The sequence below is a fragment of the Sander vitreus genome, chromosome 12, assembly GCF_031162955.1.
Source record: "Sander vitreus isolate 19-12246 chromosome 12, sanVit1, whole genome shotgun sequence".
Taxonomy (NCBI): Eukaryota; Metazoa; Chordata; class Actinopteri; order Perciformes; family Percidae; genus Sander; species Sander vitreus.
In genome coordinates this window covers 19522443-19545189 of record NC_135866.1, presented here as the reverse complement: position 1 = coordinate 19545189, position 22747 = coordinate 19522443, and the positions used below count along the sequence as shown (strand labels likewise).

Genomic DNA, 22747 nt, shown 5'->3' with positions numbered 1-22747 from the left:
GGAGGAGGGAGCTGTAGCTATTTAAAGAGGGTCATCCAGTCACGGATAAATAGCAGAAGGTCCACAGCGTTGACTAACCGCCTCTAAATGGTTTTCATCCTGCACTGTGTATCTGTCTGTGCCTTCTTATTGTTTATTTGTCCAGACTGAGGCTGCTTTAGGCTACTGCTGTGACAACCATCCGTCGACCATCAGTCCAGTCTGCCAGCTCCCCCTCCTTTTTTATTTTTTCTATTTTTTATTCTTCATTATCGGGAATACGTGAAAATGGGCAAAGATTACTATAAAACGTTGGGTATCTCTAAAGGAGCCACAGACGAGGATATTAAGAAAGCTTACAGAAAACAAGCGTTGAAATGGCACCCGGACAAAAATAAGTCTGCAGCCGCCGAGGAGAAATTTAAGGAAATCGCTGAGGCATATGAAGTCCTCAGTGATCCGAAGAAAAGAGAAGTTTATGATCAGTATGGAGAAGAAGGTAATGTGTTTTTTTTTATCGCATTGAATAACATTTTTTACCGTTTGTGATGGTTTTTAATTCACCTTCAATATACCGTTATAAACCCGTTATAAACACAGCTGGCTTTAATTCAAGACAAACACTATAATCAGGTTTAGAAAACAGATGGTTAGCAGATCATAGGCCTACAATTCTGTTCATTTTATTATGCATAGCTATTGCATACTAGTTATGGATTAGCTACATTATATCTGCAGTTATAAGAGAAATAAAGGCCTGCCATCATCTCCACCACAGATTTTCTTACAAATGTGGGTGTTGAAATAGAAAAAAATATTTTGATTATGTCAAAGCCTTTATGTAGCCTACAGAATGTCCTACGTAGTATCTGAACAGATATGGGTAGGAAGCATGTTTGATGTGAGGAAAGTAAAAAGACCACAGATTCTTCATTTCTACATCCAATAATTTTTAATTAAAAGGGGCATAGGAATTTACCTTATTTTACCATTTAATGTAGCAAAGGTGCTGATCATCTTCAAAAGGGGCCAGTATAAGTGAAACAAGGTCTTTTTTTCCAGTAAAGCATGCAAATGTTTGCTAATAGAACTCGAAAATGAAACTATGAACCTGGAAATGTGTACAATATGTCTTCTTTAAAGGCTCACACAAGCAATACCGCCAGTCAAACAGAGCATCTATATGCCTGCTTTATTTGTGATAAATGCAAGTTATTTAACTTGCTGTTGTCAGCAGGTCAAGTCCTCTACTTCTTTCAGGTAGGCCTTTTCATTGTTGTCAGTGATCAGGCCCACCACAGCTGTGTCGTCAGCAAACTTGATGATGGTGTTGGAGTCGAAAGTGGCTTCACAGTTGTGTGTATACAGGGAGTACAGCAGGGGACTCAAAACACAGCCCTGGGGTGCCCCGGTGTTAAGGATGAGGGTGGAAGAGTTTTGTCTGCCTACTCTTACCACCTGTGGGTCTGCCTGTCAGGAAGTAAATGATCCACATGCACTGTGAGGAATTTAATCCAAGGTCCTTGAGCTTTGTGATGAGCCTGGAGGGAACTATGGTGTTAAACGCTGAACTGTAGTCAATGAACAGCGATCTCACATAGCTTCCTTTCTTTTCCAGGTGAGATAGGGTGGTGTGGAGCATGTGTGCTATGGCGTCTTCTGTTGATCGGTTGGGATGATAGGCAAACTGTAATGAGTCCACTGTGCTGGCTAGTTAGGAGCAGATGTAATTAGTCATTCAAAGCATTTTTATTACTACAGAGGTGAGTGCCACTGGGCGGTAGTCGTTAAGAATGATGGTGGGTAAGTGGGTATGACAGACTGAGCCAATGACTAAATAAATATCATTGTGAACACTGGCGCTAGTTGGTCAACACACAGTTTGAGGATCTGATACCATCAGGTCCTGATGCTTTCTTGGTGTTCACATGCTTAAAAGCCCTCCTGACGTCATGCTCAGAAAGGGAGATGGGTGTGAGAGGTGCACCCACCCATCCATTAATCTCTGCTTCAGCTGTTTTTGCTTGTTGGCTGCTGATGGCCTCAAAGCACGGAGGAGGGGGTGGGCTTGTAATCTGTCATAGTTCTTAACCTTGCCACGTGCATCTGGGGTTGCCCTTGTGGAATTGTAGTTCCACTTTCTTCCTGTAGTCCCTTTTGCCTCCTTTACTGCTCTTCTCACATTGTAGGCTGCTGTTTTAAAATTGTCCAAGACTGCATTCCTAATTTGTAGGCTGCAGTGTGTGTGTTTATGGCATCCTGGATGGTTCTGGTAATCCATGGTTTCTGGTTGTTGAATGATTTAACTATAGTTTTGGGTACAGTTGCTTCAGTTGTTTTATAAATTAAATCCACACAGACTCACTCAGTGAAGCCATTGATGTCTTAAGTGGTGTCCTGGAACATTTTCCAGACTGTGTCGTGTAGTGCAGACTGATAATGTTACTAACAAGGTCAGTATCAGGTCTAATACCTATCCGGTGGATTGGATTGACAAAGTAGGCATCACTTGTGGCATTATGCTCACCCACTGTTGAGTGTCAATGTTAGGATGACTGATGAATCCTATGTGTTGCCCATCAGGTCTCAAGGGAGGAAATGGGCCCACTGGTGATGGACCAGGCAACACCTTCACCTACACCTTCCATGGTGACCCTCACGCCACATTTGCCACTTTCTTTGGGGGTTCGAACCCCTTCGAAATGTTCTTTGGGCGTAAAGCCAATGGCCGAGACGACGACATGGAGGTGGACGGAAACGACCCCTTTGGCTCCTTCACCAACTTCAATCTAAACGGATTCCCTCGGGACGGGCACGTCGGCCCTGGAGGGCAGCAGCGCCGGAAGCAGGACCCGGCCATCATCCACGAACTGAGGGTTTCCCTGGAGGAGGTCTTCCATGGCTGCACCAAGAGGATGAAAATCTCTCGCAAAAGGCTAAATCCAGACGGCAGGACCATGCGCAATGAGGATAAAATTCTCACTATCGAGATCAAGCGGGGCTGGAAAGAGGGAACCAAGATCACGTTCCCGCGGGAGGGAGACGAGTCGCCCAATACCATTCCTGCCGACATTGTTTTCGTCATCAAGGATAAGCCACACCCTCACTTTAGGCGGGAGGGCTCGAATATTGTGTATCCTGTGCGTGTAAGCTTACGACAGGTGAGACATTTTCTCTATTGGCATCACTTATGACTGAGTGTAGTAGTATTAATAGAGTCTGATAGATGGATTAGTCACACACAGGGGAGATTCAGAACAAGCACATATTTACTTTAGAGTGCCGCTTTAAAACTCTGATGCTCAAAAAAAGCCTGGTCACAATCAATAAGCCGTAGGTAGTCTGCCTCAAAAGTCCTGAATGAGCATTGTACTTAAATATACACACACTTTGCCTGTGCATTTATGTAATCTAGATCATCAACATTGAGAAATATAAGCTGTATCACAGGGAGGGCAGAGAGGTGGTGGCTGCCCACGTGCACACATTGCAAGATTTACACTCCTACACTCTTCAACACTCTGAGATCTCACTGTTTCATCTCTGAATATGTGACCGATGTATGCAAACAGCAACAGATCAGCTTTGATGTGAATCATGCTGAGAAATCACATATTTAAAATCACAGTAGTTTGATAAAATAATCGTATCTCAAGGACCACTTACCAGCCGTTTACAGTGCTTTACGCAGCATCTCAGTCTTCATCAGTAAGACATGAAAAGAGGAAAAAAGGAGGTTGTTTTATGTCCAATGCCAAAGTAGAACTTTGAATAGAGAGATTACGACCACCTGTTATCATGTGATGATAACTGAGCCATCTCCTCGACAGCTGAGCAAACTTCCAATAATAAAGACTCTTGATGTGGTCTAGCGGTTGAGAGATCTGGAAAAGATATTAAATAGACCTTAATCAAAGACTATCTGGTCAAAGTAGTTGTATAATTTGCTCAGTGTTCAAATAACTAGAGTCCTGTGTAGGTTTGTAAATAAAAATACTGTGTCCATTATAAAGTTTGCCCAACAGAGAAAAATTACCATACATTATGCCAATATATTATTATGTGATTTTTCTAAACTGTGAAATGTAGATGTCAGTATTGGCTCGTTTATTTTATTTGTGAATATGTGTGCATTTGCTATTTTGTGCAATATAGTGATATCAGAAGACATCCTTATTAATATCATGTTTTCATTTCAACCATATTACCCAGCACTAGTTTACATATGTATACATTTAATATCAGCCAATGAACAGATTCATGCGTGGGTTGCTGTTCTCCTGACTTCCATATTTCTATCTTTTGCAGTCGTTGTGCGGATGCTCCGTTACCGTGTCGACGATAGATGGGAAGACGTGCAACATGAAGATCACGGATGTCATCAAGCCTGGCATGAGACAGACTGTCGCCGGACAGGGTCTCCCCTTACCCAAAAACCCAGAACAGAGAGGAGACCTGGTGGTGGAGTTTGACGTTAACTTTCCTGAGACGCTGCCTGGTAACGCCAAGGATGTCCTGAAACGGCATTTACCTGCGTAGGACGAAGGACACGAACTGAACGAGGGGAGATAACCGCATGACAGAGCTCGCCCTTGTTACCCTTGTCACTCACACACACACACACACACACACACACACACACACACACACACACACACACACACACACACAAAAGAGAACAGTTCTGACAGTTCACAGATGGACCCCCTACGACGAATGTGCAATTTCTATTTTTGAGCTATATGGTGTTTTTATAAATACCATGCATGCTGCCAAGTTGATATAAGTGCAAGTGAAAGACTGTCCGGGTTGTTGATATCTGAAAGAAACACATTTTATATATGTGGGTCTTTGCCACAATCACTTTATCTTTTTGTTTGAAATATTTGGCAGTGAGTGAGTCTACAGTTGCCAAAAACAAATCCCAGTGATCCTTGGAAATATTGCAGTGTAGTACATTTTCTTGCTCTCATTTAGATCTGACAGGCTTTATTACTGATATTTTTTAACTGTCATTCAGTGTTTATTTTGTCATGTAGAAATACAAGCCTCCATTTGCAGGCTGTCTTAAAATCTGTGTACAGTTTATTCAAGAGAAACGTGGTTGAATGAACTGGATCATCATGTGTGCATTTTAGAAACTGACGTGAAGATATTGAACTTGAATTTTAAAATAAATCTTTACACCTTAAGTGATCTTGAGCTGTTTCAGTTATGGGGAGGCATGTGATGACTCCTCCATCAAATAAACCGTGTATTAACAATCATCACTTTAAAACCGTTAACGTGGCTATATAGTCAGTGAACAGTCTGCATAGCAACAGCACACAAAGTGGGCACCAGAAAACAGTTCTTCAGACTTATATTTTAGTGGTCAAATGTGAATATTTTGTTGTTGTAAAACCTATACAGTAATAATTCTGATGTGCAAAGATAAATATTAAAAGTATGTTGACTGCATTTAATGTTTACCAATGGTAAAACCATGAATGTGTAAATATAGCTGTCTGGTCTCAGCTGCTGCCTATCAGCTGCCAACACAGAGGCCTTTACTGTACATTTTCCCACCAGGGGACGCCACATCACTCATTATGGCTCAGGGGCCAACAGAGGCAGTGGTCCTTGTTTGACAGAGAGGTTCACTTGGCTGCTGACATTTGTGCTCATTAGTTCAAAGCCCAAAGCCAAATATAAGCTGCTATTACATGGCAAAACCTATAATAATACATTATAATTTCTTAGTTGATTTATATGTTGTATTAAAAATCTGAAAAGTAACTAAAGCTATCAAATGAATGATTCAGCAGAACTAATAAAGTATGACGAGATGCCTGGCAAAATATATAAAACATATAAAAAGTAGCTCCACTTTTGACAGCTGCAACATTAAAGTCATGTATACATTAATACATCACTAATTATAATCCAGTGATATTATATGTATAATTCTGAAATGGGCCATTCTGCATAAAGAGTATTTTTACTCAAAGTATATTTTAATGCTAATACTTAGCCTATTTACTTTTTTTAAAGAGGATGTATGCAGGAACAGGAATTTACTTGTAACAGTAGTTGTACACTGCGGTATTGCTATTTTTACTTAAGTAAAAGATCTGAATACTTCTTCCACGGCGACTAACTTGCAGCATTTGTTTAAAAAAATACCCGAATAATTGTTTTAAAGTGATGACCGCCCCCGTGTTGATGTACAGGTGCACAGTGCACTGGGACTGAGCCTAGGTTCGTCCCACTGCGCCTGCGTCCAGCAGCACGCCGATGGACAAACAGAGCTATTGTTAGCCGAGAATCAGCCAGCAGGTTGTGTCAGAGTTTATCCCATACTCGCCACCACCTACCTGTTGAATATTCACACCATTTATTCAGCAAGCAGCGAAGGCAGAGTAGCTGTCGAAGAACATAAATCCAAGCTGTGGGGCAGGTGAGGAGAGGAAAAGTGTGTCGCGGAAGGAAGGAAGGAAAGAAGGAAGTAAATATAAGGACAACACGACCATTGGGCTTGGAACTCAACAGGTTAACTACTTCAATGGTATAACAGCGGCTCGGACTTTTTAATTCCAACGTCGAAAAACACACGAAAGCATAAATTAAAATGCCGTTGGGACCATGGAGGAAGAAAAACAAATCGACGAAGGAGCATTTGGTGGACAACGAGGAGGTCGGCGGCGGACACGCAGGTGCAGCTGGGAGCTTGGCTAAATCCGCCGTGAACGGAGCGGGGCTGCCGCCTCCACCTGCAAATCTACGGCCCAAACTGGTCTTCCACACGCAACTGGCGCACGGAAGCCCCACCGGCAGGATCGAGGGATTCTCCAACGTGAAGGAGTTATACTCGAAAATAGCAGACGCGTTTAATATAAGCCCACCTGAGGTAAGAGCTCACCTGTTGTTAAAGGAGGACATATAGTGATGTGAGTGATTTAGTGTTGCGTTCAAGTGTTTAGATTGTCTACCTGTGTTTCTAGACTTTTCACAAAAGTTGTGGAAATAACTTGTAGGCCTACGTATAGGCTACTAACTGTACTTATATACAATTTGAGGTAGGCCTAGTTGTACTTTACTTGAGTATTTCCATTTTATGCTACTTTATAGGCCTACCTTACTTCATGAATAGGGAAATATTGTAGCCTACTTTTTACACTATTACATTTATTTGACAAGTATGGAAACTAGTTTCTTTTCAGATTAGGATAATGATATTATAAGTTTATAAAATACAATCATTGTTAAAGATTAAACCAGTGGCTCCCAAACTTTTTGGCTTGAGACTTCTTATAAATAAACACTATATACTGTTGGGGCCCCCTTGTCTCATTTGCCCTTTAAACCTCAAATATGATTTCATTCAAGTGATTGGGGCCCAAAGAGATCAGAAAAGATTAGAAAAGATTTTCTTTTTTCCTACCCAATAATCACATCACACCCCCTCAGATTTATCTTGTGACTGTTAGGAGACCCCTAAATTGGGAACCATGGGACTAAACTTACCAACTGTAAATAAACTAAGTAAAACTTTGCCTCGACCAGCTATTTATTTATTGATTTATCAATACCAATGATCTAATAATTACACATGATATATCAGTTACAGGAGCCATTTGTCTCCAGAATGACTACTTTTGATCCTTAAGTACATTGCTGATAATACTTAAATACTTTTATTTATAATGGAATATTTTTAGACTGTGGTATTGCTTTACGGATCTTTAATACTTCTTCCACCACTGCAAGATGAATACTTGCAGTAAGGGTTTGGGTAAACCGTTTTATAAGTAGCTTTTCTTAGAGATTAGCCCCGTGGAGGCCATTAAAAGTAACTTTGATTGTCTCGTGTCGAAGCTAGTTGGTGTTTGTAAAGGCACGCCCTGCCAGCCTGCACACCCAGCTTTAACCCTGCAAGATTGAGATAGATCTGTGTCTTATCTTCAGAATGAAGTCACTGGATACCGGACAAATTACCTCAATGTTTATATAAAGTATTTCATTCAGCATCCAATTCCACTGGGAAGCAGGAGCAAAAGCTACGAGCAGGTCCTGAAAACAAAAGTAGGTTCTATATCCTCCTCTAAGCCCAGGCTGCTTAAGCTTCTGTTTTCAAAATAAAAGCGTGAGTGGCATGTTTGTCTTTGGTCAGCCTGAAATATGACTGGTGTGTTGTAAGAGCCCATGAGGTGAACTTCCTATCCCTTCTTGAAGCTCAGAGATACAGTCACGACTCGCTTTATTCAACAAGGGCAATAATTGGGAAGGAATTTGTCTTAGTGCCATTGGTATACAGTGAAGTGCACAATAGGACTTCTATAGATGTAATAAGTGGAGGGCTGCTTCCCTGAAACTGACCAGTCTTTCTGATTTGAAGGTAGACAATATCCTTGATGAGGCTCAAACTCTGCAGTTTTCTTTCTCTAAATTGGACACCAGCTATTTTTCTATGGGCATTTATTTCATATTAATGTCCCTCTAGAGGGCTTTTCTGCATCTGTCTAGACTTGTTTTAGTACAGAAACTGCCTGGTGGTGTGCTCTTTTCTGAACAATAAGTACAGTACCACAGAGGAGCTAAAGAGATTTGGGATTTTAGCTGATTTTCAGCAGCTTGTGTCAAAAGACTGGATTCAAACCTCCATCTCTGCAAGCACTGCCCTGCTCAAGTGTCTTTGAGCAAGACTTTGACATTGTACCAGCTCTAGGAGTACTGTTCTGTAGCTGTTCTTGACCTCTGACCCCTCTGTAAAGGGGGACAAGTGGGGATCTACAGTACTGGGATCAGTTAAGAATCGCATTGGTGTTTACGTATTATGGTTGTTGCCACATCAGGATGAAAAAATGTTCCCTGCTGAAATAATGCCTCAGAGCTTGCCAAGCAGGTAGCAAAAGAAAAACAACAACCCGAATTTCAACTTATCAGTCTGTACTGTTAGCAGTTATGTCCCATTGGCATTATATAGTGTGAAAGTATGTGTGCCACTGTGAATACTGGCCTATTCACAGCTGTGGCATATAGTTACACAGAGACAAAGACAGATGCAGACAGACAAGCAGATGGATGGAGTGTGAGTTGTTGGATTCCACAGTTTTTACCACAGGAAGTCCCTCACTTCCGGCTCAGTGGGCATTGCCTCAAATCTAACCAGATAACTTGTCCCAGCCACAGCCAGAGGCACCCCAGAGGACCCTGGGGAGCAGCTCTGCCCAGGACCTCCTCCCTCCATAAACACCACCAATACTCACTCTGCTGCCCATGTTGACTGGACGTGACCTCTGTATCACAGGACAAAAGATATCTGCACCGTCAGATGAAAGCCTTGTTATTTCCCAACAAAAGTCTATTTTTATTCGATACCTGCAAGTAGCGCTGGATAAGGGTAGGGCCAATATGATATACCTAAGCTTTGTTACCCAAATTATACTTTTTTTTCTCACCCTACTGTGAGGTATTACTAATATTTTGTCCACCCAATTCATATCAGTAAGAGTAGACGAAAAGCTAGAAACACCTCTCTCAATGTATAATGCAATACAATTCAACAGCAGCACAAACTACAGCCTCCAAGTGACCATACGTTTGATTAACACTTCTCTTTAAACAGAACAACAAAAACGGAGCATTATAAAGATGGGATTTATTGAAGGGCTGTTCTATTAGACCGCATTAGTTCTAGCCAGGAGTACCTAATAAACTAACATTTTTCCAACAAAACACATCTTTTTAGACGTTAAGTTAGACGTTTAATTTCTTATCGATACTTGTAGAGCTGCAAGCGATTAATCTATTAATCGTGCAAGTCATTTCTTAAGCAGAACTGCTACTTATTCTCAGGTTTAAGCTTTTCTTATTGTAGGATTTTATTATTTTCTCTATTTTTAATCATTGGAAGTTATTTTCTTTGGGGTTTCGGACCATTGGTCTGACAAAAGAAGCAATTTAAAGACATAACTTGGACTCCTCTTGACTTGACAGTTTTTTGTATTCAATGCTATGGATACATTTCGGTCAGTATTGAGGGTAAGTGTGAAGGGTCCAGGGCTCGACTTGTTATTCATTACAAAACTGTGCAGTCTGCACTCACAATGTGCTGAAAAGACAAATGTCCCACTGAGCATCCGGCATTTTCTGAATGTGCCATCTGCTTTAGCTTTTGTATACTAGATTTGAATCTTTATGGCTAAGTACTGTAAAAACATTTATGTATTGAAACATCTCACAAACAGCTGTAAATAAAATAAAATATGAACCAGAGACGTCCATATCATATAAGGCTTTTATTTTGATAAGCTGGTTTTCAACTAAACTTTTCAACCCTATGCGGTCTCATTTTAAATAAAAAATCAGTCACCATTTAGACATTTTTTAAACATGTGACCAGTGTGAAATTACAGCAACTTTATCTTGAATTTAGCATAACACTAAAGACTGAAGTAAACTGGAGGACAAAATAATTGCACATGGAGCCAAGCAGAAACCATAGCTGTGGTTGTTTGTAAACCAGTGGCTCTGAGGTTACATGAGTGCTCATCTGAGCCTAATATGAATTATGTAATGAACAATGGCATTGTCTGCCCTGTGCTCATTGCGTCTATTAGGTGACACATTTCTTTTCAAACAGACATCACATTGCATTGAAGCACGTTTGGGTTCACTGTGAGTGTCTATTGTTGTGCCTTTTAATTGGACACAATGTTAGACTAAAGCTCAGAGTCAGTCACTTTATTTATTGAGAACTGATGGAAAGGAATTTGTCGGAGTGAAATGACATTTCAAACATAACAGCAAACACATTAAAGGCTTTACAAGGAATATATTATGTAAACTCTGTTCAGTGTCTGTTATCTCAGACATTAATGCAGTGTTGCAGTCTTTAGATCAAGAATGGGATATTTTTATGTGCTCACTTTGCTCAGGTCAAAGTCTGGTTGTTGGCCCTGCAGCTGCCGAGTTTGAGGTGTGGCTCTCTGTGTGACTTTTCTTCTTGTCCACCTGCTCATCGGAAAAAGCCATTTGCCTACAGTTTGAATATCTGGGCTGCGGTCATGGCACAGAACCACACCTCTTCTTTTTAGTTTTGCAGGTGGTTGTGCTTCCAAGTTTGCAGCCAGACATTTTTTTTAACCGGGGGGGATGAGGGGATTAGGTGAAACAATCTCATTTGATGGAGCTTGAGCCTGCTGGGGGGAAATTGGGGGAAATCGTTGGGTGTTTGTAAATTATAGTGTGTTCCAGACCTACTCCTATCTGTAAAGTGTCCTGAGATAACTCCTGTTGTGATTTGACGCTATAAATAAAATTGAATTGTTTGTATTAGCCGAGCTCCTGCACTCACTTGCTAGTAGTAGTTTAATTGTAGTTTGTCTTGATCAGTGGATTGGTGATCGGATTTATCTATTTATTTTTTTGTATACAGAGAATGTTAAGTGAGCTTTTCTTGTCTGTCAAGATATGAGCACGAGACACTGCTTATGAAAGCCATACATCCAGTACAGTAGCAGTATGACCAACTCAAAATCATAATATTATTACATAGTATTATCAATGTGGGTGTGTTAAACATTAGAAACACCTCTCAATATAATGCAGTCCAGTTCAACACCACTGCAAACTACAACCTCAATAATAAAGGTGTACCTAATAAAATGGCCCCTGAGTGTGTACCACAATATAGGAAGCTCATACAAAATGATACAGTAATCTAATTTATGTTCAATGTAATGAAATGTTTTGCCGTTCAGCATTACATCAGACAAAAACAATGACAAAGCATGACCATGTCTTTACAATATATTATAGCCTAGTAAGCTGATACACGCAAATATCACCCAGCCTTGTTTTCAGATTCATAAAGGCATGTACTTGCTCCAAAACTATAAACTGTTTGTTTTATTTTACTACTGCAACTAACAATTATTTTCATTATCAATATTGGTCAACTATATGAGTCTATAAAATGTACGTAAGTAGTATGTTCATAGTAAATATCCATCCCAAGTTTTCAGAGCCAAAGTTGATGTTTTCATAATGCTTGTTTGGTCCGACCATCAGTCTCAGATTCCATTAATTAGCCGAGAAAAGCAGCAAATCCTTACATTTGAAAATCGGGGAAAGTCTTAAACAGTGTCGTCGTTTAGGATCCTAGAGGCCTGAGGGTAGAAGCTCCTCCTGAGCCTCTCAGTGTTGACCTGCAATGTGCAGAAAATGCATAAAACATGCAAATGAATGGTATGCACTTTAAAGTAAATGATTAGTGGGATTCTTTTATTGTATTAGAAAGGAAAGCTGATTTCCTTTTTTGTGTTAAACATTGTCTACTTGGTCATGTTCACTCTAATCTTAGTTAAAACCACAGTTATTTCCTTGCGTAGTAAACCGGCCCATTTATATTGTATTAGTGGTTAATAACACGGTCTGAAATTATCCTGCAACATGATTCCAGTGAACATGTGGTTACTGGTAATTGTGCTTCATTACACATGTGACAAGCAAATGAGCACCAACTCTCCCTGTGTGCTCACCAAAAGAAACAACAAATGTGACGCTAACATGGAGTATTTGTGAAGCTGCAGAAACAGACCCCAGGTGTGTGTGTGTGTGTGTGTGTGTGTGTGTGTGTGCTCACCACGGACTGGACTGGATCTGGTTATATAGTGATTTAAGTGGTTGTTTACCAGCAGCGATGCAGAAGAAAGCGTTGTCACGGCAGCTGAGCCCGCAGAACAATAGTAGGCTTTTTCAGACGCAAGTTCAGGTTTCTTTCGGTCTCCTTGATGATTGATGTGACGGTGGCGACTAAACAACCACAGATGGACACCAATATCTGTTATCGGAGGTGATGTATCAAAGAGAGAAAGATTACCATTTAAACCAGGCTTACTTTAGTAATTCTGGCTTATTTCCAAGAAATTCAGTATGATTGTTTGATATGTATGTGTTTTTAAATTTGTTGCAAAGAAAATTAAGGGTTGAAACATCTTAGGTCCCTGATTAAAGCCTCCATAGTTGGTAGCATTTTCACACTTTGTTTCTTTTATTTTTTAATGTCACCTAAATAAAATTATCAGAAAGAATCAAACACCCATAAATCTGTCTATTAAAAACACCAAAAGGGCGGACAGCAAATCTGAAGGTATTTAAACAATATTTCCACCATTTGGATGCTGTTATCACAAAGTATTAGACTGGGTAAACCCAGCCCGATCTGCCGGCGGTTTGAGTTCACCCTGCAGCTCAGGCTGGAAACCTGTACGTTTATCTATCCTGCTTCTGTTACAAATTTGCGGGAACCAATCACAAACTGGCTTATCCACCTGGCACGCTATTGGCGGATTTAACACGATGACGATAGAGAAGCGACCAAGCAGCTTTTTGTTTACATTCAACATGAGCGCAGCAACCCGTTGATGCCGCTGTCGCTGCTGTTTTTTTTTAAAGATTTCAAAGGCAAGTTTTCTCTAAAAAACGGAACAGAAACTTGCCCTGGAACAATTCCTACAAAAGAAGGATGTGTTTGCCTTCCTACCGACCGGCTTTATTTATTTATTTATTTTTTTACTACCGACCGGCTTTCGCTCTGCCTCGCTCTGCAAAGTACGTCATCCGGATCGTTGGTCTGATTGGTTGAAGGACTATCCAATTGCGTACAGAATCATTTGAACTATGCCCGTTGATCACGCATCTTGTGCAGTAGAAAATACAGAGCAGACTCCCCAGACTAATGTTAGGTAAATGATTACACTGGCTTAAATGCTGATGAGTGTGATATCCTGTTAAAAACACAGCCACGCCACAATACACACAGCTTACATCAGCATTCCCTGTTAACTACTAAAACCACTGACACAGATATAACAGTATGAAGAAGACAGGAAATGGGAATAACATTATTCCACTGGTTACACATAAGTAATTCCCCTCAGTAAGCATGACACTCTCTGTTTAATCTTTCCAACCCTCTTTTCTGCCATTAAAAGATCTGTTGAAGAGGCTGTAAATGGACAGCAGATCAGTTCTCAAAGAAACAGGTTTCTCAAACTTTTTTTAAGCCACACACATCCCTTTTGAGTCATACAGAAAGCGTGACAAAATAGGGACAACACCATAAAGAAAGAAATAATAATAATAACACACAGGTGATAATGACAATAATAGTCAGACCAGTCTCATGGCAGTTCGTGAAATGGTCACGTTATTGAATCTATTGATTTGTGTATTGAACACGTTAATGTCATTATTTTCGTGTGGTGAGCACAAATTTTAAAGTAATGTATTTCAATGGGAAGCATATTTTGTGATCACAGAACGATTACGGTAGCGAGTGGTATTGATAATGCGAAAATCAAACAACGCAGGACTTTCACCCCGGAGACCAGGGATCGTGTTCCTAACCACAACCTTCCCGTTGTTGTCGGCGTCTCCTGCGTGTGACGGGAAATTTCCTAAATTATAAACCCTACACCCTAAAAGTCCACTATTAGTACAAGTACTGAAGGATTCATTCTGCAGAAGATTGTTATATTATATAATTGTTTATTAAAATCATAATGTAGTTTGTCAAAGTCCAGATAGTTTTCATCACTTTATATACTGTTGTGTAGTTGATTTTTAAAAATGCATCATATATTATGTGATATATTATTATGTGTGTAAAATGTAGTGCAGAGTATAGTATTATTCACTGAAATGTAGTGAAGTAGAAGTATGAAGTAGTATAAAATAGAAGTACTCAAGTAAAGTACCTCAGAATTGTACTTACCTACAGTACATGAGTAAATGTACTTCATTATATTGCACCTCTGTGCTTTGATGAATTACTGCGAAGTGAACCTGTGACATGATTAATCAAACAATCACCAGAGCTGAATCAGACGCAGTCCTGACACATCTCATCTCCTTATCAGTATAGTCACCAAATGACGCTTTAAACGCCTCATCTATTAAATATGCGCCCCTGCTCATTTCCCCTGAAGTGTAAAGTCCCACTCCACTGAGAATAGCCATTACAAGTAGGGGGACATCTTGTGTCCACCAGTAAATACAATTTGAAATGAAAATATTTGCAGAAGCTGTACTGCTGGACAGGAGGTGCTGACAACTGCAAGATGAATATGTACCACCACCAATATGTAATATGATCAATGGTTCAAGGATCTTTTGTTAACATGGACAAGAACAATGTGTTCAGTCCCAGCTTATGAGAGAACATTTATGATTATATTTTTACAGGTTGAGTGTGTCTCTACGACAAACATAAAATATTTGCAATCTGGGTCTTTCAATTATGGAGCACGAATAGATGTAATTTAAAGAATTTTTAACTAGGTAATTGAACTTTTTGTGGAAGAACCTTATTAGACACTAACTATTATTTAAAAAGAGTATTTTTATGTCATAAAACATCTCTCTCATACGCCTATTTTTATATAAAAACATAATTGTTTGTTCTTCCGTTAATGGAGGTACTTTCTTTATTTCAGACCAGGCTCAGTGCCTTTTTAAATCAGATTTTGTGTGATTATTGTATTGATACATGTGTTTTGTCCTCTTTTGAAAGCAATGATCCATGAGTAGCTCTGTCTTGGTTGATGCTGAACATATTGCACTGCCTCTCCTTTCACTTACCCCTTTCATGTGGTTATCAAGGTTGTGGTCAGTGTGGTACAGGCAGTGGGAGGTGTAGTATATGTTGTTGTGAGTCACGTTGTCAGAGGAGAGGCAGTCACTCTGCAGTGCGTGTGACGCAGCATCCTAGCTACACCGGGCAGTGTGAACACGCTGTGGCTGTCGGCTCAGCAGGAGGAGAGGGGTGCTAAGAGCTGCTTAATGCAGTCGGCAGCCTTGGTAACCAGGTGTAGGCGTCCGCTGCAGTTCTCCCACTCGCTCTTGGGTAATGCCCTGTCCTGGGGTGTGTGTGTGGGGTGTTATGGAAAAGAGTCATCAATTCAGCTACAGTACACCCCTCCCTTGCCTCAAACGTAGCCTCTTCTCCTCCTCCATATTCCCTTTCTCTTTTTGCCCTTCTCCTCTAGCGGCCTCCCTCCATTATAATCCCATTCATTCATAGTTTGGTAACCCAAGGCAACGCATGAGGCCATGTTGCCTAATGTGTGTGTGAACAGCACCTATTGGTACACAGAAAAAAGGAAGGCCTCGCTGCCAGAGCCTGATTGGTGCACAAAGGTCATCCTCCTGATGAACCAGTACGAATCAATCCCTTTTTACCGTGCAACGGCACTAAATCCTGGCTCTGTATTTCTCAAAGCCCTACTAGGAAGCCGATCCCACAATAGAAGTTGTATATGGACATAACCGAAGGTTTATCTAAGTTAATAGAAATTAAAGTAGATCTTATTAATAACTTCTGCCTAGGGTAGTTAGATTGCAATAAATGATTCACAGCCACCATTCTCCTCCTAGGTTTTACTGTCCAGTCTCTGTTTAAAGTGCTGTTAAATCGGGCCACTTGAGTATCGTGTTCTTGGTGATCACATTTCCCTTGCTATGTCCTGCCAAGACATGGCAGCCGCAAGGTGTGAAGCCAGATTTCAACATTTCTGGCACAGGGAGGAAAGGTCATTTTACCCCTTCATCATAGACTCAGGACTTAAAACAAGAAGTGTGTTGGAAGAGGGCATAACTGTATAACAGCAGTAGAGCCCATGTTCCTTGATGGTTCCTGTATTTAGCACACTGATGCAGTGTTCTGCCATTTACACTCAAACATTTTTATTTTTTAATCTGGCTCAGTCTTTTAGGCTGTGATTAAAACCAGGGGTGGGGGCAAAAATCGATACAGCATAGTATCGCGATATTTTCCGTGGCAATGCTGTTAAAATTGCAATAATATCGTTTCGTGATGATATCGTATCATGATGATATCGTATCATGATGATATCGTATCGTGAGGTCTCTAGTGATTTCCGCCCCTACTAAAAACAGGTTATTTTTTTATTGTCTATAAAAAGATGCAGTTGCTTCGTGGGGTTTTCCTTTTTGTTTTTTATAATGATTAATAGTCCATTTTAAGTATCCGCTCCCTGTTAGGAAGTCGTTATATAATCAAAGCACTTTCACTCCTTTTTCAGCTCAGTCTTATCACATGTGTGTTTTCTGAGTCTGCTGTCTTTTATTGTGTGTGTGTGTGTGTGTGTGTGTGTGTGTGTGTGTGTGTGTGTGTAGATCCTGTTCTGCACCCTCAACACCCACAAGATTGACATGGACAAGCTGCTGGGGGGCCAGATCGGCCTCGAGGATTTTATCTTTGCCCACATTAGAGGGATCAAGAAGGAGGTGGAAATTTATAAATCTGAAGATGCCCTGGGCCTCACCATCACTGACAATGGAGTGGGATATGCTTTCATAAAGGTAAGAAAAAAAAACTCATCTTGAACAACTTGACATCAACCTTATTTCACCTGAGTGGTGGTGAGTTATTTAACATACTAAGTGAATACATACAAAATGAGACAAGGGAATTAATTGAAATTAATTTATTTGAAAGAAAAGGAACATCTGTTGTGTTTATTGTATTTTGCTTATCTGGTAAACTTGTAATGTCATGTGTACCAAAAAGTTAGTAGCTGTCTCTATCTTGCTCATTGCAGTCGGAAATGAAGTTGTATTAATGGTTAGGATTAAACCGTAAGCTGTGTTTATTGGTTTCAACTATCCCAAAAGTAATTTTAATAATGGTTCGCTTTTGTCAGCCAAAATCAGGTCAATACACAACAGGGATGCAGCTAACAACCTTTTTCATTAAAAATCTATTGATTCGTTTTTCAGTTAATCAAATAATCATTTAGTTTAATTATATTCAAACATAATGACAACTGCAAAAACATAGGTAATACATTTACAATGTTATTCCACAACAAAACAAGAAAACTTTTAAAAAAATCCACATATAAAACTAATAAATGTTTGATGTGTTTAGATGGAAATTAACCTATAAAATGAGCTTATTATCAAACGTGTCATTGATTAATCATCTGTTGTTTAACTAATCAGATGATCATGTAATTCTTTCAGCTTTACTCCCATATAATCTTTTTTAATGTTTTTTTTAATTTAACCTTTATTTAACCAGGTAGGCCGCTGAGAACACGTTCTCATTTGCAACGGCGACCTGGCCAAGAAAAGCGTAGGCGTGCAAGACAACAAATAGTTTCACATTCAATACAGTACAAGAATACAGAATACAAAATGCTACATAAAGTGCAGAATAAGTGGGCATTACAAATGCCGGCAGGTAGTGAGGTGTAAGTAAGTCGATGGATGTGCAATATACATGAACAGAGAGTCTATATCAAAGCTGAGATGGTGTAAAGACACAATAAACAGTTAGTCTAGTGGTCTAGTTAGTCTAGTAAATCAGTTGTAACACAATGTATATGAATAGACAGTCTAGATAAATGCTGAAGTGTAGATAAACGCTTTGAACACTGTAAAACTCTTTTCCTTTTAAAAACATATATTTAACATTTTTGTACTTTTTTATTTTATATTTATGATTCTTGACTTTTCCTTGCTTTTTTTTGATGCTATCTTTTCTCTTATGTTTATTGTGACTATTATGCACCAAAACATCAAAAACATTTCTTGGATGTGAAAACCTACTTGGCAATAAACCTTTTTCTGATTCTGATTTCTAAAGTGAAATATAAAAATGAATTATTAATATAAAAAATTAAGTGTTTCCTGCTTCAGAGGAACTTTGTGGTCATCTAATTCAAGATGCTCTTAATTTCCTTATTAAGGATATCACAGCATGTACAAAACATCAGTTGGTAAATAGACTTGTTTGCACGACTGCCATTTTTAAAATAACTTTACAAACTTGCTTTCATAGCTGAAATCATAATTTAGCTTGGTATTTATTCCCTTGTTGATGCAGACTGGTCTAATGAGCTTATTTGGTCTTGGTGGTCTTACTCCACCATAACAAAGTGCTCACATGTGCCATCATGTGATGTCCAAACAGCACTGCATCTGACCGTGTTTATCTGACATGCTAAAGCCTTGGGTCAGTGTTGTGTGTCACTGGTTGGGAAATATGTGCAATATGTGTTATATGCAATATGTGTAATTTTTTATTTTATTTATTTTTAAGATACATTTTTTATTGTTTTTATGTGGATGTAATTTGCTACATTATGTGCTGTTTTGTTTCTATATTTGTTTTTTATTATTACTACTGTGGAGGCAGCTATACTGTATGTGTCCAGCATTTAAGTCCTAGACAAATTTACCTACGGTACAATAAAGTATATCCTATCATTTGATCTTAATCTAAACTTCTAACTCTAAACAACTTGTTGACTCTTAAGAACATGAATAGTCCGGTCCTAATGCAGCTTTTCTTTCACATTTGGGCTATTTTGCACCTTCTAATGCAGTATATGTTTGTTTGTGAGAGGTTTATGGAGCAAAATGAATTGACATGAACAGTTTCTCTGTCAAATATGCTATCACCCTGTGGAGAAAAGGGCCAGGAAAGTATTATTCATATATATTCTATTTTTGTAAGTCAAGTGGTTTTGCATCAGTGGGCTCATAAACAAGGATAAAGTAAATACCTTGTGAAACGTGATGAAAGAGCAAATACAGTAGAACAGCAGAATATTTTGTACACACACACACACACACACACACACTCTTGGTTCGTTTTGCTCTCGATTTTGATCAGTATTTTTATCTTGGAAAATGCTTTAAACAAACCTCTTTTCTATGGCACTTGGTGCATAAATGTATGATGTCATTTTCTTGTCTTTTAATTATACGTGTCGCTGACTTCTTCTGTATTGCAGCGTATCAAAGATGGCAGTGTCGTGGATGGGGTGAAGGTGATCTGTGTGGGCGACCACGTAGAGTGCATTAACGGACGTAACGTGGTCGGGATACGGCATTATGAGGTCGCCCGCATGCTTAAAGAGCTGCCCAAAGACAAGTGCTTCACCCTCAAACTGGTCGAGCCGATGAAGGCCTTTGGTGAGTGAGAAACAAGATCCAGAAAAAGTGTAGGTAGTGTACACATTACATAAGTGACCCACGTGGTAAAAGGACAACAGAGCCACCTTGTGCTGCAGTGTTTCTCAGCATTTGGGCCAGGACACATGAGATCATTTTGTGCATTTACAGGATCATTTGCATGATAAGAAAAACCAAAAACATCAGAATGCGTGTCTATTGTATATGCTTTTAGAAAAGTCAAATTATACCTTGGCTGATCATTGTGGCGAGACAGCGCTGCTTTTCTTTCAGGACTACAAATAGCTTGTAGAAACCATAACTGGTAATTTTTATAATGTTCACTTGTGGTGGCCGGGTTAGCTCAGTTGGTAGAGCAGGCGCACATATATACTTTACTCCTCGACGCAGTGGCTGCAGGTTCGACTCCGACCTGCGGCCCTTTGCTGCATGTCATTCCCCCTCTCTCTCCCCTTTCATGTCTTCATCTGTCCTGTGGAAATAAAGGCCTAAAATGCCCAAACAATCTTTAAATAAAAAAAATAAAAATGTTCACTTGTGGTTGTAAGTAGCTGATTGTTGCTTACGTTCAGCAATGGGACAGTTTGCAAAAAAGATTCTTTCTGTGATATTGTTTCCCTTCTGACCGACAGAAATGCTTGAGCCCAGGTCAAAAGGCGCCAAACCTCCCAGTGATAACAAGATCGGCACAGGGAGGGGGACTCTGAGACTTCGCTCCAAGGGTCCAGCTACTGTAGAAGAGGAGGTAAGTTTCTTTAGGTAAACCCACTGAGACTCGGGTGTGACAACTCAAGTGTACAAGTGTTGCAGATGTCCTATACTGGGAAAGAGAGCTTTTCCCCCCTTTGGACATGGAACTGTCCAACACTTTTATGATGCTTGAAGGTTGTCTTTTTTTTTTTTGCTCCTGATATAATCTTAAATGTTCTCTCTTTTGAAGACACACACAGACAAACAAACCAAAGATGGTACCCACTCATCCCTACACTCTCCCTTAATCCCGTACTATGGAATATAAATCCCTGATCAGACTGATCTCCTAATCATATTTTTGTTGAAAATTTTAAACATCCTTGGAAGTGTTGTGAAACAAAATTACATCAACAAAATACAGTAAATCTGAGGAACTGAATGATTGAAACTGAGTTGTCTGTCGTTTTTCTAGCCAACAGAATTTGAAGAGAAGGCAGTAAAGAAAGTGGACGACCTCCTGGAGAGCTACATGGGCATCAGAGACACTGAACTTGGTGAGTATAAAATATTCATGAGCATTCTGAGAGTTGATTTACCTTTGTATTTTCTCATACATATACTATTTTATATGTTAACATGTCATGAAATGAGGCTTATTTAGAAAGGCATGCTTATATTTTTTTATCATGAAAAATCATATGCTGTAAGACATTTTTACACTGAGATATGGCTCTGTATGAAAGAAAGTTCTTTCCTAAATAAGCCATTTTGAAGGTTGTCTGGAATGGGATCAATTGCAATCCAATGTCTTAAATGAATGCACTTGCATTAATGTAACTGCACTATTTAAATCACTGTCAAACTGAATTTAAATATATATATATATATATACTGTGTGTATATATCATCATCTGCAGGTTCATTTTGTCTTTCTAGCATACTTGTATGTTGAGGTCTTAGTAGCTGATATCTGTCATACTAATTAGTCTTAAATGGCTTCATTAATATTAATTTAGAGTAGATGATTAGATGGGATGATATCCAGTCAAAGTGATTAGGCGTCAGTTAGCCCTATCTGTGACCTCAGTCTGTATGTTACTCCATGATTTAGTCACATAGTGTTCCCTACGAAAACCCGAGGAAAAAACAAAACGAAACAAAACATTATTTTATCATGCCACTCTGCTCTACTCTGCAGGCCGGAGCTGTGGCCATGACAGTCTGTGGAAATATTTTATTTAAAAGTTGGTTTCGACATTGGCAAACATGTTATCATTCAGGGCAGACATGACTTTATATCATCACAGACTCGGTATAAGTTTAATTAAGCGAAGCGAGGAAATCGTGTAAAGCTTGTGTTGTACTCTTCTCTCTCCAGCTGCTACGATGGTCGAGGTCGGCCGCGACAAGAAGAACCCGGATGAATTTGCCATGGCGTTAGATGAGACCCTCGGAGACTTTGCCTTTCCCGATGAGTTTGTCTTCGACGTCTGGGGTGCCATCGGAGACGCCAAGCAGGGAAGATTTTAAGTTTGCTCCTGCCTCCACCACACACACACACACACACACACACACACACACACACACACACACTTCTTCCCCAACTCGCTTCTTAATATCTTCAGAAGCAAACTCGACGAACTTCAACCAGCACAGACTTTGTTATTAGGCATAGCTTTGCACTTGGATGCACCTAAAGTGTCAACTTCAGTCAAGTCGGTTACCATATGAAATTTGATATGTTATCCATGATATTCCAACACTGGACCTGCCTCCTGCATGCTGAAGAGTTGCTGATTAATTCCTGATGTTGTATAAACCTTTTGTACACCCCCCCCCTGAGAGACAAGATCACTCCAGCTGCATCTTGTTCTTCTTATCAGAACAGCATACATAGTCAGCAGTGGTCAATTACACTGGTTATGAAATTAAATGGTATGGGCACACTTTAAATCGCTGTTTTAATCCCACTTTATAGCTGTGTCATTTTGAATATGCAGATGTATCGCACAGCTTTTTATAGACTTTTTTTATATGTGGAACTGTTGCTGATTTTATAGCAGCAGCATTGTGTAATTAGTGT

At 39.6% G+C, this 22747-nt stretch overlaps 2 protein-coding genes across 2 annotated transcripts; both read left to right on the top strand.

Annotated features, from left to right (window-relative positions):
- Positions 1-5439, top strand: dnajb4 (DnaJ heat shock protein family (Hsp40) member B4). The gene is made up of 3 exons (XM_078264933.1): positions 1-478; positions 2563-3140; positions 4288-5439. Exons 1-3 carry the CDS (start codon positions 268-270, stop codon positions 4516-4518), a joined length of 1020 nt encoding a protein of 339 aa, XP_078121059.1. The 5' UTR covers positions 1-267; the 3' UTR covers positions 4519-5439.
- Positions 5440-6236: 797 nt separating this feature from the next.
- gipc2 (GIPC PDZ domain containing family, member 2) lies at positions 6237-22257 on the top strand. The gene is made up of 6 exons (XM_078264395.1): positions 6237-6868; positions 17164-17349; positions 19791-19971; positions 20604-20716; positions 21137-21218; positions 22043-22257. Exons 1-6 carry the CDS (start codon positions 6590-6592, stop codon positions 22192-22194), a joined length of 993 nt encoding a protein of 330 aa, XP_078120521.1. The 5' UTR covers positions 6237-6589; the 3' UTR covers positions 22195-22257.
- Positions 22258-22747: the final 490 nt, after the last annotated feature.

What these genes read in the sequence shown, in the direction of transcription:
- dnajb4 (XM_078264933.1), top strand. Translation starts at nt 268, where the DNA reads ATGGGCAAAGATTACTATAAAACGTTGGGTATCTCTAAAGGAGCCACA. An exon ending in TGATCAGTATGGAGAAGAAG is followed by an intron (nt 479 to 2,562) that starts GTAATGTGTTTT and finishes GTTGCCCATCAG; the next exon opens with GTCTCAAGGGAGGAAATGGG. An exon ending in TGCGTGTAAGCTTACGACAG is followed by an intron (nt 3,141 to 4,287) that starts GTGAGACATTTT and finishes TATCTTTTGCAG; the next exon opens with TCGTTGTGCGGATGCTCCGT.
- gipc2 (XM_078264395.1), top strand. Translation starts at nt 6,590, where the DNA reads ATGCCGTTGGGACCATGGAGGAAGAAAAACAAATCGACGAAGGAGCAT. An exon ending in CGAGCCGATGAAGGCCTTTG is followed by an intron (nt 19,972 to 20,603) that starts GTGAGTGAGAAA and finishes TCTGACCGACAG; the next exon opens with AAATGCTTGAGCCCAGGTCA. An exon ending in CATCAGAGACACTGAACTTG is followed by an intron (nt 21,219 to 22,042) that starts GTGAGTATAAAA and finishes TTCTCTCTCCAG; the next exon opens with CTGCTACGATGGTCGAGGTC.